The 18,971-nt window shown below is 41.3% G+C and overlaps 1 protein-coding gene across 3 annotated transcripts in view; it reads right to left on the bottom strand.

Annotated features, from left to right (window-relative positions):
- pde4d (phosphodiesterase 4D, cAMP-specific) overlaps nt 1-18,971 on the bottom strand; it is a 189,816-nt gene that overhangs the window by 126,930 nt on the left and 43,915 nt on the right. The window contains exon 1 of one of the 3 annotated variants that reach the window (XM_085786523.1): nt 16,201-17,122. The exons of the other annotated variants lie outside the window; for them this stretch is intronic. Within the exon in view, the coding sequence (XP_085642649.1) occupies nt 16,201-16,523 (323 nt within the window). The 5' untranslated portion in view covers nt 16,524-17,122. Of the gene's footprint in view, nt 1-16,200; nt 17,123-18,971 lie in introns of those variants that run through there. 3 annotated transcript variants of the gene reach the window in all.

Genomic DNA, 18,971 nt, shown 5'->3' with positions numbered 1-18,971 from the left:
AATCGCTGCTGTATCTGGAGAAAATAATTCAAGTGTAACAGACTGCTACGTTTCCCCCAACCCTGACTAACAGGGTGCATATACAGCCAAATGAAAAAAAAAGTGTGGCAGAAATACCAGAGCCTCTGAAAATTCTGTATTCATATAGTGACGCCTTGAGCTGCTTCCTCTTCTCTTTCCTCACACAAATTGACAGAGAGACTTTTCTTTTCATGAATCTAGACAACTGTCAAATGTGGCAATCATTAGGCCAAGGGCTAACCAAGTGTGTTATCAGTGATCCTAATGTGGAAGGGAGATGCTACACAAACAGTCTTCACCTGCCAAGTGTGAAATATTTTGCAATTAAGTAACTGCCATTCCAACGAAAGCCGTTTTGGGGGGTGGGGGGGCATTTTCTTTGTCCTTGTCTGCATTTTGGACTTTATCTTAGCAAATTAAAGGTCCAGTGTGTAATAATTGGCAAGGCTTATTGGCAAAATCGGAATATAGGGCCCATGAATATATTTGTACAAGTGTATAATCGCTATAAAATAAAATTAGTTTGGTTTTCGTGTCTTGTTTATACTTTTATATATACTAGGGCTGAAACGATTCCTCGAGTAATTCGAGTACCTCGATTACAAAAAATGGTCCGAGGATTTTTTTCTGCCTCGAGGAATCGTTAATTTAATTGTAGTTCAAGCGGCCGCACGGACTTTCAATGTGGCACAACGTGCGCCGTAACGTAACCTATGAACGTAACCGTGCACGCCCCCCCCCCCCGCGCGGCCGTTCGCCACGGATGACGGCGGAGATGGGGAGGGGGGCGGCGGCGGCGGCGAGGCGATGGCCGCGATGACGGGGGGACGGGGGGACGGTGGCGAGTGGCGACAACACAGCAGAACAATCCTGCCTAGGAGCTATCCATGGTTAGGCTACTTAACCAAAGTCTCTTGAAATATCAAACAAAGAAAAGGACTATGGACTGTGGAAGCTTGAATGGCCAAAATACTTAAGTTATCATGACGTGAACCATCTGTTGCGGTGATACCGTTGATTAGGTAGAAATCTTACTTACGGGGGGGCGGACGTGGGTGTTTGACATGGAGGGAGAAAAAGGCGACAAAAGACAGAAAATGTCTCTCTATAGGCACTCTAGTTTGTAACACGGCCTTAGCATACCACAGCAGCACGTCTTCCATGTTGCAGCATCTCCACAGAAAACATTTTTGATATCTTGAAAGTAATTTAATTTTATTTATTTTTGATATCTTGAAAGTAATTTAATTTAATTTATTTTTATTTGTGTTTTATTTATTCTTATTTATGTTAGCAGCAGTCGCCTCTTTAGTAATGTTTCAAGACCAGAAAATACTTGCTTGTGAATTTAAGAAATAAAAACAGTTGATTCTACAAAAGGAAACCAATTGGTCATTCATTATTGAGTGAAATATGTTATTTTCTCTTGTGTATTCATAATTGCTCTTTAACCAAGCAAAAATACGTTTTATCCGATTACTCGATTAATCGATGTAATTTTCAGTAGAGTACTCGATTACTAAAATATTCGATAGCTGCAGCCCTAATATATACACATATAGCAAGGGTCTTGCTTTAGAGAGTTTCGCCATCTTGCATTGCCATTAGAGGGCTGCACGGGCCTGGAAATTAAGCCCGTCCCCGCCCGAGCCCGAGACTCTCAAACCCGACCCGAACCGAGCCCGAATTAATAAATTAAAAACCAGGCCCGACCCGACCCGTTACCCGAAGTGTTATTATGCAAAATGCACGTTATTTTCAATGACATTTAACAGCGCGACGCTCGTCAAGCGGCTCGGTAGATAGAGAGAGAGAGAGAGAGAGAGAGAGATAGAAAGAGAGAGGGAGGGAGGGAGAGGTGAACACGGCCGTATGTGTGTGTGTGCCAGAGCAACCTCACTCATACACAACAGGAACCAGCAGAGAAGGACCGAGAGACGTGCCCAGCGACACCAGAGGGCAGCTGCATCTGGGCTCCCCTGCCCAGACTGCGGACGGATGATTGGCTCACGGATCCACCTGAAGTGGCACCAGTCTATGAGTGGCACTAGCGACACACACACATACGACAGAAGTTGTTGACATTCCAATTACAATGGTAAAAAGTACTCATGAGAGATAAAAGTTTATTGCATTTGAAAGGGTGAACTTGCATTATTATGAAATATTAATAATAATAATAATAATAAACTTTATTTCTATAGCACCTTTCAAAACCAAGGTTACAAGGTGCTTCACAAAATACAAATACAATATCATTGAAACAATAAAGCAATTAAAACATCATACAGAAAAACAGTAAACAGGCATAAGATAAAATAGTGGAAATGGATAAGACAATAGAGAAAAAAACAAAAACAAAAAAAAAAAGCATTAAGATTATTACACAAATGCCAGTCGGTACATGTGGGTTTTTAAAAGCTTTTTAAAATGATGCACTGACTCAGCTGATCTGATGCCGAGGGGGAGCTTGTTCCACAGCAATGGAGCTAAAACAGAAAAAGCACGATCTCCCTTAGTCCTGAGTTTTGAACGTGGGACAGCTAGCAACATCTGATTTTCAGATCTGAGGGATCTTGATGCTACATACGGGGTTAAGAGTTCTGAGATGTACAGTGGAGCTAGACCATGAAGGGATTTGTAAGTGATTAAGAGGATTTTGAACCGAATTCTGTAATGGACAGGGAGCCAGTGTAAAGTTGCGAGGACTGGGGTGATGTGTTCACTGCGTCGGGTGTTTGTGAGTAGTCTTGCCGCCGTATTTTGTACCAACTGTAATCTGTTAATTAATTAATATTAGTGGTTAATGTTGACAATAATATCGTTTATCTGCAATAATTTTTGGGACGATATATCGTCCAGCAAAATGTGTTATCGTCACAGGCCTAGGCCACACAGTGAATAATGTCCTTAATAACACTGCTTCAAGTACAGATATATTTTCAAAATCTATAAAATGAGACAACACCGTTTATATCAATATAGTTGGTGCTATGTTATAAACCCTTTTATTCTGTACAACTGTGCCAGTGTTTTCATCTCTCTTCTCTCACATTTGCAGAGAAAACACCTCCCCCACTTTCCTTCTGTCTGCGTGCAAAGTGCAAACCCAGCCCCACTCACTTACACATTCTCCTGCAGCAGGGCAGGAAACACAGCAGTACAGTAGTAGTACACACACACTGTATTTTTTTTCATTTACGTGTTAATATATTGTGCACATGCACATTTTCAGAGAGAATATGTTTCTTGGTATTTTTGTTATGTTTACCTTCCCATGTCATTTACGCAGCAGTGTGTTTTGCTAAGTAAGAGAGGAAATTGTATTTTAATTGGTGTATTATTGTTGATGAAAACAACTTAAGAGCAAGTCACAGAAAGAGACTTATTTCTACAGTACTTTTCATTTATATGTTTTGCAGCTATACATTTTCAAACAGGGAAGGTAATCCTGTCATTGCATTGTCTCTTAATCATAGACTATTTTGGTGCTTAAGTACTTATGACATCTCACATGAGACTTACAATTGGTCATATAGCTATCCAACCTCAAAATACAGACATATTATTCTAAGTCCATATCACTCCTGTCTATGGCATCACTACATATCCATAGGATAGCCTTGGATTTCACAATTTTTTGCATTTTCCTTCTTTCAGTTTTGAAACAAAGAAATAGAAATATTGAAATGTATATTAAATATTGAAACAGTGATAGCAGATTTATTTTTTTAAAAAAAAAACTAAATTATGAACCTTTCCATTGCCACGACACTCCACAAGCCTTCAGGGTTTTAAAAAAGTATATGTAAAGGTTTGATGAAAACTGCTTTAGATAAGAACTTCCTCACCTTCTCTACTTCTCCACAAATAAGGTCCCTATACTCCTCTTCCCTGCACTCTTCCCTACTGTCCTCAAAGCATCCTCATGAGATCTCATCACTAATGAAATCAGTGCACCCCTCTAACTAATGTAGCCATGGTGACTATTTCCCAAATGAGCAAGGTGACCTTCTGTGAATGCATTCAGGGAAAATACAAGCAGATTATGATTCACCAAAAGAGGACAAATCTATTCCATACTTAATAACTGGCGCCTTTAAGTTGCATGGTACAAATACAAGTCATGATGTTGATTGAATTGTTAGAGGAAAGCCATTGTTAACATTTGTCTAATGGGCTCTCACAGTTTGCACTGGTTTCATTTCCATCAAGATTCTTTTTACTTCCATTACACAAATTTGACAAATGGGGACTAGTCCTCTGTACGTCTCTGACACTCGGACAGGACACTTTCAGCAACTTTTCAGAGTGTGTAAAAGACGAAGAGTCTGTACTTTGTGGCTTTAAGACAAAACATTCTGTGACATTTTAGGATGTTCATGGCAAAATATCTTCACCTGCAGTCAGACTTCACAACTTATGGAGCGGCTGATGTAATAGATGTCATGGCCACATGTGGAGCCACAGCCAATATGGAGTGGATATTCATGCAGAGGACAAGCGTTACACACAGAAATGTAAAACCTGTCAGAAGACACTGTGACAGTGACAGAAACACAGACTAGTCAGTTTGCCAAATCTGGGCTAAGAGAAGCCCTCTGCATTTCGAACCAGGAACAGTATACTGAAAACTACAGACAAAAGTGTAGAAAGATGTGTTAATAGATTCAATATTCTGAGAACACATTCTCCAGGAAGGAGGGGCTTTCACATCTACTGCAAGTGAGTACTTGATATGATATTATATGAGATTGATATGTGATTTCAGTTCAGTTTTGACACACTAGCAGTAACGATTTAGCAGCACAAAGCTTAAAGCAGTTAAAGCTGGATAATCTTACACTAACTTGTGCACAGCAGAATGGTTTCAGATAATGTCACTAAAAAGATGGCCACACAATCTCAAGAGATCAACTAATGGCTCTGTAACAGAAGCCATCAAGTCCAGCCTCTCGGGTCTACTGTGAAATCCATATCCTGCTAATAAGCAAATGGTCCTGATTTATTAGCCAGTCAATTCCCAACAGTGACATGAAATCAACTCATGAGTAACAGCCTTAAACTGGTGCTCCACCTAAAATGTTTTCAATATTACATACACAAACCCTGTAGGGTAGCCACTAAGAAGTGGAAGCGACTTGCATTCATTCTGGAGAGTTTGACATGGTCGAAATCATGTCCGTCATGGTGGATCACAGCAGAAGGAAGTGTCGCATTGGCCACAGAAATTTCTCAAACAACTTTTTCAGTACAAATCATCATTCCACTGACCATCATTGAGCTCAATATATGCTAGAAATCTAGCTAAATACAGAGCTTAAGCAATAGGTGGCGTACAGCTATGTTTGCTTGTTTGTAGGGCTGGCACTCGGATGCTGCCCAAGTATTGGATATCGGCTACAGCCCTAGCTATTAGCCTTTCAAGCCTTAAAATAGACTCATAAATTTTGGGTCACTGGACAAACAATATAAACAAAAAAATAATTGGAAGCAGACATACATATTATTTTACTCTGAGGTCTACCAATTGCTTTACCATTGATTTTGACATTTCATTTCATAGTAGAACAGCATCTCTACAGCATTCCTGATGAACTTTGAATTATGCATGCTTTTCTTCAGATGGGCTGCCTCCTTTTTATCCACCCCAAGAAACAAAAAATGCAAATTACAGATGACCTTGTCTTTCTTTCAGGACATTACACTGTGCACCACAAAGGCCATGGCATAGCTGCTGGCCAACCTTGACATTCAGATATTGGTTAAAGCTGCATCATTATACTCATGTAATTACCAACATCATTTTGCCTTGGTTAGAGATTTGATTATTTTTACTGTACAGTATAACAATCACATCACTTAAGTATTGTTGTATAGCACAGTCAGTACAGTCCAATGTGACTTCCCTTAGCCAAGAGATAGGAAGGGTTGACACTGACATTAAGTGTGGATTTGCCCATGATGGCAAGGACTGTACATGATGCAACCAAAGATGTATCACCTTGCAGTATGTTTATGTTGATGACCATATGTTCAAACAAACTTACAACAATATGGATGCAGACATCCAATGAAGCAAAACAACTACAGTATATGTGCAACCAGGGCTGTTGCATAGCAGAGAAAGGTGATGACAACTCCAGGGGCCCACAGCCCGGTAGGGCCCACAAAAATGCCCAGTAGCCTTATCTTTCTATGACAAAATTATTCTGCATATAACCCTGGCTAACACTCCATCAAGTACTGTCATGAACACAGAGTAACAGAAAAATAAATACAAAACTATAATACATAGTCTAAGACAAAATTGGTGATAAAAAGTAGGGCTGCCCCCAAATAGTCGACCAAGCACTGGTCAACTGGTATTAAAGCAACACATTGTAGTTTTTCGACCTTGAAATAATGTTTCTAAATTCATTCAAGTGGTAGAAAAATGGTTAATAGGATGAATGGTGCCGCCGCTACAGGCTGAGTGGGGTCACAGCAGCTGAAACTGCACTATGTAACTTTCCTGAGTGGGTAGGAACACCGTGGTCCTGGAGACCGGGCTGAAGCCCAATTACCAGTAATGACAGCGGCGACGGCACCGGCATCGGTACCAGCAACAAATTCACGTAGGCTCTGTGCTTCTCTGGGAAAGACAGGTAGCAAACAGTTGCTCTTCTCAACCAGAGTACCAGTACCATGAATCCTACATAGTGTTGCTTTAAGTCCAACAGGGCGGGACCCATGTGGCTTAGGAGTTTATGACATAGACTATGAATAGTAACATCCCCAAATCTAGACAAGAGTACCCGTATGCAGGGACAAGAGCGCCGCCATTAGCTCAGCTGATCCATACCGGAAGTCACGACCGGAAGTTGCTCTTCTTCGTGTGTATCATTTCTCAGATAAAAACAACAACTCAGTAACTCAAATGGTCCATGATAAAATATTTTTTTCCAGCGGATATCTTAGTTACAACATGATTGAGCTAACTAAATATTTTTTTGCATGGATCGTTCATTAAGTTATTGAGTTATTAAAAAACGCTGCTAACGGCTAACGGCTAGCGCCGCTCCTTCCAGGAGAGAGAGAGAAAAAAAAGAAAAGAAATGTCTTTGGTGGGTGCTTTGGTTGGGTTTAGGCAATGAAGAAAGGAGTTGGTTAAGTTTACTAAAAAGACCAGGTAGAGGCTAGACAGGCCAGAGAGAGAGGGGTTCTTAGAATAACATAGAAATAATATACACGAAGAAAAGCAACTTCCGGTCGTGACTTCCGGTATGGATGAGCTGAGCTATGGCGGCGCCCTAACGGCCTCTCAATCTAGATGGGACTTATAGACGCATGTCACCCCCATCTTTTTATGCCTTCATTTCCTGTCATTTCATACTGCTAAAATGACTAATACAGTCATAGAACACCTCAAAAAATACTTCTAATAAACCCAATATTAACTTGGCTTAGTCCCCATCTCCAAAAATATGTTATTCATGAGCATACCTGCGTCAATCAATCAAGAAAGAGAGCAATTACATATCTCAAAAGAACACAGTGACTAAAACAGAGAGGATGAAAATTGTCAAAGAGACAAGTGTAATCCCTCATCTCTGAAGAAAAATATCTGGGTCTCTTTACATTGCCAATTCTTTTGCCTTTCTTTTCTTCAAATCAAGTTTCATTGGGGGAACTGGGGGAATATACAATTTCCTTGTCTGAGCTTATTGGTGATTCTTGAACTGGTACAGTAATCCATACAAATCAGCTAAAAGGCTGAAAGCTGCACTAAAATGCATTAATTTGATTCAATGAGAGCACTTGTAATTATAATGCGTATGGAAAATTATTCAAGCTGCTCAGTAACATGCGTCTTGTTTCTTAACCTTCTTTGGCACAGATGTAGAGTTGTTTATGTGTCAAGAATGCAGCCCACTATTTTCATGTTTGATGGCCTCTGCAGGCTGGTTCAAATATGTGTGAGCAGGCCATCAGATGAGAGCTGACAGATGTGGCAGGAGACATGTGGGCCTGAGAGGCAAATCATTCAGGACCAAGATGCTGAAATATGATGGAGAATCAATAAATGTAAGCAGCATGGGCCAGAGTGGGAGCAATTGAAGGACAGGCAGATGAAAGATTATAAACAGGGGAGTTACTGTATCTCAGTATTAACCTATATGTGCATAAACCACCTGTGAAGATGCCCATGTTTGTGTCAGTCAATCAGGAGTTGGAGAAAATGAAATGTATGTCTCCAAAAAACAAACTGATTAAAAGAGAAAGAAATATGAAAAGGAGTAATCAAAATCTGCTGGGAAAAAAAATCATAGGAATCAGGCACCATGTATTTGAAGCTTAGCGTGACTGACAGTTCCCCCAACAGCTCCCCTCATTACAGAGCAGTATAAGAAATCTTGATCGTTTAAGGGAGCACGGTAACTTTGCTGTCAGGTTGTTTATTGTTAGTCCATTTCATCCAGCAGGTGGTACCTCATAGCTGCTTCCTTATCTGTCACAACATAACGGAACTATTGGCAGCAAATCAGTCTGATCATATGTTTTGATTGTGACAACTTGGTGTTTGAAATACTGTATGTTGTTACCCTATGTGATACTGTTAACTGTTGTCTAGGTGGCATGGTAACTATCGCCCATAACAGCCTCTCGTAGCTTCAATTCAGCCCCATGTCAACATACCACAGACAAGAACATGCTCCACTCCACAGTGTTTTACAGTGTTTTAAAGCAATCAGCTTTCAAGTGGCATTAATAGTTAATGAATTGTTTGGACCAGCTGCAGTATAATGCAAGTAGTGTCGTTCAGAAATGTTAAGACCATGTGCCTTTTAAAATTTAATAAATGTTGACAAGTCATTTCTGTTTTCATAGCTCTCCTCACAGCTTTGCTACAGATATCCTTACAGAAATTGTTAATCATTTATAAATGATATGCTCTCTCTCAGAACAATCAGCAAACTCTACACCAGCCAGTTTCTAGCCCTGCTCTTTATCAGCCTGTTGAGTGTAATACAGCACAGCCAGCCACGGGCTCAGGGAATCACCAAACATCAAGTAGGCAGTTAGAGAGGCTAAGGCTTGAAGCCCTTTACAAGATTGTCCTTCAGAAATGGGCTCCATGCATTTTATTAGCCTGGCAGATGACCAGTGAAAGGCTATGAAATACAAATGCCTATTCCCTGCTGGTAAAAATTAGATGACCAGTCCTCTCTGTTTCACATACGCTGTTGGAGCTCTGTTTCTATTTGTGATATCGCCATTTCAGCCCAGCTCCTCTCTCTTATGAAGCAATAATGGTTTCTTCGAGCCTGTCATACAAACTGGCCTTTGATGCCTGCTGGACATCGTCCAGTTCTCACATTGGATAAATATGTTTCCTAAGCATGATTCCACTTGGCTGTGGAGCAGTACAGTATAACAATCTAGAAGTACATTAAACATCATGTCTCCCACTTTTTAACTCTAATGTCAAATACAATTTGCTTTGGTGAAGGGCTCGACTTGAGTGTGCAATTTCCGTTTCCCACAAAAATGTATTTCTGTGCACCAGTTTACAAAATGTGTGCCATATAGGACATCCCGTACTGTAAGTGTCCACTGTTCAGACACAGTATGCCTGCATCACCACATACAAACACATACAAAAATACACATCACATACTCTCTTAAAGCCCTGATGATTCTGGACAACCACTAGACTTGTACAATATGCCTAAAGTACCCACCCTCTCAGGAGAAGAATAATAGTTCTTCAAAAAGCTCTTCACCAAGCCATCTTCAATTGAACCTCATTATGTATGCGTGTAGGTCTTTAAAGTACTATAGGTTCTTCATATTCAAGTTATTCGTTTAGAATTAAAGGTAGAGTCTGGAGGTTTGTTCGTTACAGTTTGTAAACAAAACATTCAAACTGGTCCCCTCCTCTGGCTCAACTGTGCCCCTGACAGCAGCAGCAGCAGCAAGGACTGCAAAGAAAAGGAAATACAGATGTGAAGCGCTGGAGCGGTGGGCTAGCACTCACAAGCTAGCAGGGCTAGCAGCCCTCCAGTCCAGTAGCAGCCCTCCTACTCGGTGAAGTTTCGCTTTCGCTGCATGGAACTTCACCTGAGCTCTGTCATTGGCTGGAGAGAAAACACGACTCTCCATCCAGAAGCGTCCCCGTGCACAACAAAACAAAGCAAAAGACCAAAATACAGGCAGGGTGAGGGGGCTCTGCAGACACAATCACTCACTAATACCTAAAATATGAAGATGAAGCATGATAGAAAATTAATTTATATTCACATCCCCAAGTAACCCATCTGCCAACATCTGGTCAGTCTAATTCACTGTAACAGCAGCTAAGTCACTTTTTCCAAAAGGGAGAAGGCAGCTAATATGTCTGTGACACTGTTGTTTAACAGCATCATCAGACAAAACCATTTCACCCCAAGAATATTGACTACTTAATTTTCACAGTACCTAATATCTGAGCTACTGCACAATTCATGTAACTAACTCTGTCTTTTTAGGATGCACAAAAAGGAAGAAGGGCAATAAGTGAACATTGACAAGGTAGATCTAATGAGACAGGTAGATGGCAAAGAGCAACTCAGATGAAGTGTACAGTAATATACTCCATGAAAATATGGTTTAAGTATGAAAATAATCTTGCATTGATGGGGTAAGTGCTGTGGAAGAGGACATAATCCAGATTTTCCATAGGAGCTATAGGCTACAGACATACCCTCCTCCTCTGTTACTTTTTTCTCATCCTGTCTGCATTGGCAGTCTGCTTTTATTTGCTGCTGCTGCTGCTAGCCAATTCCCCAGCTATTATTTGTGACTGCAGCATTATTTGAAAGTCTGTTTTTTTTTTCCTTTTCTTTAAAAAAAAAAAAAATCCCAGTTCTTCTTACAGTAAGATACACCACATGTATTAAGGCTAACATCTCCACAATGTGACACACAGGCTTTGAATTAAGCAATCACACATTCCATGCCATTTGTATTTGAATCCAGAGTTTGTTTTGAAATGATCCACCTTCAGAGTTTGCTTTTGAATGGCCAGGGAGACTTGTGTTCTCAAGTAATCTCATGGTCTATTTATGTTGCCTAAAAAAAAAGACATCAGCACAGCTAAAGACTGATATGGACAAACAGGTCATCAGGGGATTCAACAACCTGTCAAACCAGATTGTGTCCATGGCACCTCACAGGAACCTGAGGAGACTGTGCCAGCAGTCTGTTCGGGAAAGTCAAACTGATGCTTAAAAAATGGCAAACAGCACAAGTCCTCATGCTATTCCACATGAGTTACACTTACACTTATTTTTCAAGGTGCTGTAAATGTCATGGTTACTTGAGATGTGATTTTTTCCATTCTGATAAGAGCAGTTCAAGTCCAATCTGACATCAAATTCAAAGAGAGGAGGACTGACACCAAAACTAGAGATATTTTATAACTGACTCAGTGAAAGGAATATACGTATCCACTTCTGAGTATCCATATGTTGTATGGTAAGTTAGAGACTGTCTGAAAGCTATTGTCTGTAGGGATGCACTGATCCGATATTAAGATCAGACATCGGCCCAGATATTGACTAAATAGCTAGATCGGGTATTGGATAATGGGGCTGATCTATGACACAGATCTATTCACTTCAATTCTATGTTTGTGACACGTGCTACATCATGTGTCAGCAGCACGAGCAGCATGCTGGTAGACAACAAACACAGAGTTACAAGGTTTTACAAAGTTAGGAAAGTAATGTTGAAGTCAAGCCTGATGCCTCCACTCTCTTCCAAATGGCAAGGTATACAGTTTATTTATTCAACAGTGGTATCGGATCTGTATCGGGTATCAGCCGATACACTAAGCCCAGGTTTTGGTATCGTCATTGTCTTTACGCATATGTATAACTCAGGGTTTCCCGCAGCGCTTTCCTGTTAAGGCGGCCGCCTTAACAACAAAGAGCTGCCGCCTAAACTTAACGTCTTTTTTTTAAAAAAAAAAATGTAGCGATATTCGCCGCCGCCGCCCCCCCCCCCCCCGTCGGACGATGGCCGCATCCTCCCACACACATACACAGCACAGAGAAGCGCGCATGCATAACAGCAGCGCGTGTTGAAAGCGAAACTTAATACGGCGCGGTGCGCCCCCCCCCCCGTCAACAGATCCGTGCGTCCCCCCCCGTCGACAGGTCAAACACCACCTTAACTAACAAATTTTCTGGGGGAAACACTGTAACTATACTAAAATAATAAAATAGATGACAATTCTTTATAAGCTCAGTCATGATATTTGCTGTACAGCCATTTTTATGATACTTATTTGACGCCAAGCTGTTGACAAGGATCAAACTTGCAGTATGATTGCCTGTGAATCTCACATATCCCGAATGACGATTGACCTTGCTCCTTCAGCAGCTGTGCCTTTTAATCCACCTTTTCCGGATTAAAATTGACTTCTGTCTGCATCAGTAACTTTGAAATGGACATGCTCATCTTTCAAAGCCCAAGAACATGCTCAATACACCTTCCATTTTTGACTGAATGAACAGGTCAATACGACCCAGACAAGGGACCAGTGTTCACATAATCATCAGCTCTGCTGGCCTTTCATCTGTAACACTTCACACAATATAAAATCTCACGAAGTCAGAAATTATCACTTTCCACGATTTCATTACCCAAGCTACGTGCTTTTTGATGATGATCTCTGCTAATTGAATATTTAGTGCCATGTTAGCAATATGTTCATTAGCACATTCTGGATATCTCTCACATGCCTAGGAGTGCAGCCATACATAATGTGTATTGTGCCGGTTCTGTAGCAGCCTATGCAGTATGACAGTAATAGTGGCAGTGACTGGGGTTATATATATCCTCGTACCCAATAGCAGTTCCTGTCTCGCTCACTAACACCCTTGGGATCTAATGACATAGCCAGGGGGTTACGCTTCATACTGGCTAAAAATCTCACTCGAGCATTGGCAGTCACAGTAGGAGGAGGAGGATTGGCTGAAGAAAAATCAACAACCGTTAAATACAGCGCAGAGTGAGAGGGCAGGGGTAAGTTTTCCAATCTGCTGTTGCTGCTGATGGGACCAAATGTCCAGATGGACCACGTTCCATCTCTACTTCCTTCCCTTCTTAGATGTTTTTTGTTTTGACATTTCCTTTTCCACCCACTCAAAAGCCAAATCTTGATTGAGCTTGGACAGAGACATGAGAAATCATGATGCTCCTCCTCAATGACACCTCCACAGATACAGAAAAGACCCCTGCAGAGTCCCAATGGCTGACACAAGCAAGCAGCAGGAGAGGAATGGGAGAAATGCCATATCCTCATCAAATGATGCTCCAGATTCTTGCTGAGGTCTCGTAGAAACCTTGAGCAGCATCCAAGCCCAGCCTAGATTGTGACACATTTGGGTGATGTGTTTTACCTTGGGGCTGCTGAACTTTGTTCCAAACCAGCCACTAAGGCAAACATGGCAATGTCTGCAACCCTCTAAGGAAAGAGTTTGCTGTCGCTCTATATATACACAAGAATGATATCAGCTGTATGCATTGAGCAAGTTGCTGGCTCTTCTGATTAGTTTTCTACTGGGATACTGCCTTGGAAGTTGTTTATGTCGGTTGTAATCAGGATATGTGTCCGCTCTATCAGACTTGAAGCAAACGCTTGATTGCTGAGTTTTTCATGTGAAGATATGTGACCTGCTGCAGGCCTGTTAATTGAAAAAGTCTATCAAACACATGGGTTAAATGTAATTAGCACATGCATCATGTGTCAGCTTGTGTAGGCTAAAGAGTATCTGAAAAGCCTGACAATATGCTAAAAAGCTTTCGCATCTAGAGGAGGGGTTACTGTAGCTGTCTCCCTTGTCAAGCAACTATAGCTTAGCTGCATGTTTGCAAAAGCTGACAAAATGCTTTCAAACACATCAATGGCAGTAAATGCCAGGAGGGTAAAACCACTGGTGTCTGGGTGGTGCAGTCAATAAGGAAATGCTCTGAACAAATTGTTTTTATGAAACAATGCAATGTGAATTTTACACATTTGTCTATTTTGTCCTAAATTATTTTCAGGCTCGGGATGAATGTCATTTACACACAATGAAAAGATTTGACTCACTTTGGAGGCAGAGGTATCATTTTAGTGCACATATTTTAACTACAGCCATTCGGCTTTCACACAACTGCTGTTCAAAATGACTCGCAATATGATGTGCTTGGAATAATCACCTGCATTGTTGCTGTGAACAATGACTCATGATAGGATTTTATTTTATGATTCCTACTCTTAATACAAGTTCATTTAATGACATCCACACCAGATGGAGGCATTTGCAAATCACAGAGGGAGAAGACACTGTAACAAGATGATACAGTAGAACCATAAAACCAAATGGATGAACATACATCCACTGAAATGGCTCCACTGAACAACCACAGATAATGGGACGCTGGGCAATGGTGTACAGGGAACAAAATTTGATTTAGCTGGTCTTACTGTTCCCGTATATGTGCTAGAGAGCAATGTGCCTCTTACATAATTAGCCTCCTGTGTGAAATTTGATTTGTTTGGGTTAATCTATGTTTAATTATCCTCCTGAAGCAAATGTGAAAAGTGTTTCATCTTCAGGACAGCTGAACTGCATGAGTATCTCCTGTTGCACTTCATTTCATTAGCGTGGCAAATAATTTCAATGCATTATTGTAACATCATATGAGGTGTTTTATTCCAGCACACCACTTTGTAATGTCACTCCCACCAGTGCTCTCATCCCTCCCTCCCTCACTCCCTCCTCCTCTTTCTTTGGGGAATGTGAATGTTCTGCCACCGTGACAGCGACCGCTCTGTCGGTCGACCAGACAAGCCAGTGCACTTCCTGTAGCTGGCTGGTGACTAGACGTGCAGGTGAGCATCACTCATGTCTGAATCAAAATTTATGAAAGAAAGGAGTACGAGAGGAAACAGAATCTTACATGTGCAGCTGTCACTTGAGCTAGGGAGCTGAGGTGACCTTCTCAGTTTTCATTTCAGTTGCTCTTTTTTCTCTCCCTCTTTTCCCAGAACAAGTGAGTAATTAGAGCAGAAACATTTCCCCACACACCCTGGCTGTCTGAGTGCCGAGCTGCTTTTGTATCTGTCTGTATGCAGACGGGTTTCACTGAAACTGTTATTGCAAATATTACTGTCATCATTTTTTTTTCTGTAGTTGCTCTGGTTAAAAAGCTCATGTGCAAGCAACATCCAGTGCATGTTGCATATGTGCTAAAATTATCCATGTTGTCATGTGTAGTGAGTCAGATTATTGTCAGTGTCATTTCAGAGAATGTGGTCATTATGAATTAGCAATGATGTAGCCTACTGTATCTGCTTTAATTTTACTTTGGAACATGAACACTAGGCTACCAACCCCATACTATGTGGGTACTGAAGGTCACTAAACATTATCTTAAAAGACAGAGAGGATGCCTGCATGTGATGTGTTCAGGGCACAGCACTTACAGGTCACTTTCCCGTGACCTGTCCTTGGTCAACGCCTACGTTTCATGTCCACTTGTCCTAATGTGCCAGATATAGCCTGATGAACAGATAGGAACATGAATATAAAAGCATGCGATGTAACTCAGTTACTCTTTTGACTTTGTCCCATTGTTTTTCTTGTTTGGAAAACAAACGCATTCTTTTCAGGATGACACGACTTTCTGACCCAAATTAAACGGACAACTGTCAGCTACTGTATGATCAATGTCTATAAGGCAACAATGAACAGAGATAAGTTACGTATGCGATGTTGAAAGTGTGAAAGGAGACAAAATGCAACGCTCTTGTGATCATAATTCGCGTCTCTTTTGATCATAATTCGCGTCTCTTTTCTCTTTTTCACCGTTTACATCTAGATTATGAGCAGATACTTTCTCCATCCTTTCTGCAGCACAGCATTGCACACAGTAACTGCTTCGGACAACGTTACACAAAAGTGATGTTAGGGGTCGAACACGGGGCTGATATGAAAAATGAACCATAACCTCCCCAAAGTTAGGACTAAATACGATCTAAAACACTTCTCCGCTCTCGCGCTCAGTCCTTATAAATAACGCCCAGCTTCAGCGAGGATAATTAAAAAAAAAAAAAAAAAAAACGAACAAGATGAAACAAAGCAGTTTCCCTTTTGCCCTTACCGTCGAAGACCTTGAAACGACGACGGCCACGACATCCTAGATTTCTTCAGCCCAGGTCGGTGTCCCGTGTCCACTGCGTAAGTCCGATCCATGTTCCTCGGGTTGAGGTATCTCTCGGTGTCCGAAAAGCCTCTTTGTCTCACTCGGTCGTTCTTGCGCACTACCAGCGCGTGGTGGAGCGGAGAGAGCGCTGCGTGGTGGAGCGGAGAAAGCGCTGCCTGGTTCTGCTGCCTCCACAGATGTTTCGGCGCCTTCGCGCTCACGCCGGTTCCGCCGCCGGCGACTAGAGACGCCGTCCCCACTTTGGCGCAGGCAGGGTCCATCCTCCTCACCACGTTGGATTTAAAATAGGTTTTTAAAAATAATAATAATAATAATAATAAAATGCACTGGAATAAGGAGAAATGTGAGAAAGGTGATGAGACCGCAAAATATATGTAATTTTAAAAAGTCGATAGTAAAATTATAAGCCCCAGAAGTTATTTATTTAGTTACTCTGAGTGCCTCACGTCCAGTTTGCTTTTTGGAGTTCACGTAAGAAGTTTAACTCCATCAACTTTATCTTCTCTCTTTGCAGAAACTCATTAGACTGAGCTAAAATTAAATCCATTTACGCATCACGAGGTATCCCTCTGTACTGTAACTGCGGCTTGGAAGTGTCCTGCAAGGAGGAACTCTCAGTTGAGTTTGGTTTCCAAGTGCTCCCCGCTTCCTCCGTGCACGCCCATCTCAGCAAGGTGCTTGTTTTTGCTGCGGCAGTGCGAGATGTGCAGCGCAGGACAGTTCCACGCGGGCGGATAGTCCATCCACAGTAACTGCAAACTTTTATAAAACCCACAAGGCTGTGCTTAACTTGACGTGCGGTTTGCGTTAACGCACCCAGACATGAATGAATGAATAGTGGTCTCCCCTGATCAAGTCCCCCTGCAGGAACAGACGGCGGCAGGATATAGGGAACAGAATAATGCATTAAACATGAGGGACCCACCCAAAGCACCTCCCCTAAATTCTCCATGCTTTAAAGCAGGACGTGGGAGTAGACAGGGAGCCAGGTGGCCAAATCGTACAACAACACTGGACCGTTTTTTTTCCCCTCCAAATTAAATTTAGGTTTAGTACAACATAAAACTGTAGTTATAGGATTGTAGAAGTAAACACTAAATAGAACTGACCAAATTATGGATTTACTCATAACACAAGGCATTAAGCACACTGCAGGTAAAATAAGATCACCTTCACAGTAAAAAAAAAAATCATTACAGGGTATGTGTGTGTGTGTGTGTGTGTGTGTGTTGTCCACAGGGTGCAGAGGAGTGCAAACATCAGCACCCTTGTTCAATTTCTCCTCCTCTGTTTTAAGGGAACAGGGATTTTCAGGCACTGCTTTCCTCCTTCCTCTTTCTACACCACCTTTCCAGCTCAAGCCCATTACTCTAGAAGCCAACAGTGTGGGGAATGCAATCTCTCCTCTTAAACAGCAGAACTGTAATCTTCTCAGAACCAAAGTGAGTGAAAACACAAGGGGGAGGTAAAGTGTAGTGTGATGGTGGCAGGACAGCACACAGAGCTATAAGAGAATATAGGAGTACCATGCATGTGCACATGAGCAGCTCGTGTGAACTTTGTGTTGGTCCTCCTTTATCTATCCTGAAACAAACCACAGGTCTATCACTTTGTTTTACAATTCAAACATTAAAAAAAAAATTAAATATTCTGTTTTTTTAAAAAAGTCTACAGACTACAGTCAGGCAGAGGACAGGCTTCATATTAAATGTATAGTATGTAGGAATTACCCCCATCTAGCGGGGCCTCCGTCCTTCCTCACACTACAGTGGTGACAGTTTTAACAGGCGCTACCTGGAAAACTTTCTCCCCGAGCCGACAGCTCCGCTGAGTTTCTGTGGTTACCTACGGTCATGCTGCCACTGAACGTAAAAAATAGCAATGCGACATGGCAGCCTCGGTTCGGTGCATCGCCCACTTATGTATTTGTAATGACTTGTAACAACTCATTCTAAGGTACAAGAAAGCTTTCATTTGTATGCGGGTGTGATTCGACTTAAGTGAAATACATATTCATGAAAGCAGTATTTGATTTTTGCTAATAAAAAGCCAAATACATACTGGGGCTTTAACTATCTGCTTTCTGCTTGATATATTTTATGTCCTATTAAGTAAATCAAACTACTAAATAAAAATGGAGTGCCGAGTGTTTTGTGGGCTCTTCACCATAGATGATCAAAAGATCAAGATGAGGCTCTTTGCCAATGTTCTGCTAACCCAAGTGAGAGTAGCAATTTCTGTCTTGCAACCTCATCTGCTTGTCTACTTCGCACCATGCTCATCCAGAGGACTCTTGCCAGGAGCTCAAAAAAAAGAACAAAAAAAAAGTGTGTGTGACAAATGTGACAGACCCATGCACTGACAGCGCATGTAGCAGAACTAACTGCTTCACACACTGAGAAGTGACCTGAATCTTCTTTTGAATCTTGATTTCATTCATTTTCTATGATTTTGTTGCTTAACAAGGTTAGTGGGTAGACCACATCCCAGCATGTACTGGAAGTCACTGTCGGTAACCCAAAATCATTTCACCAAATTAACCCCTACTTAATTTGAATGAATGTAAACTTAAGATACTTGCTATTTCTAAACATATTCTAACACAATTTATTTCATATGCTATTTAAATGTAATCCATTTGGGTTTTGTCTTTTCTACTTACTGCAAATTTTGGTAATGGAATAATAACTGATCTATGGGCGGTTATG

Source organism: Trachurus japonicus, chromosome 9 (genome assembly GCF_045865225.1).
Source record: "Trachurus japonicus isolate A0001 chromosome 9, Traja_1.0".
Classification (NCBI taxonomy): Eukaryota; Metazoa; Chordata; class Actinopteri; order Carangiformes; family Carangidae; genus Trachurus; species Trachurus japonicus.
The sequence above is the reverse complement of the archived record's forward strand: the minus strand, read 5'-3'. Positions and strand labels throughout refer to the sequence as shown.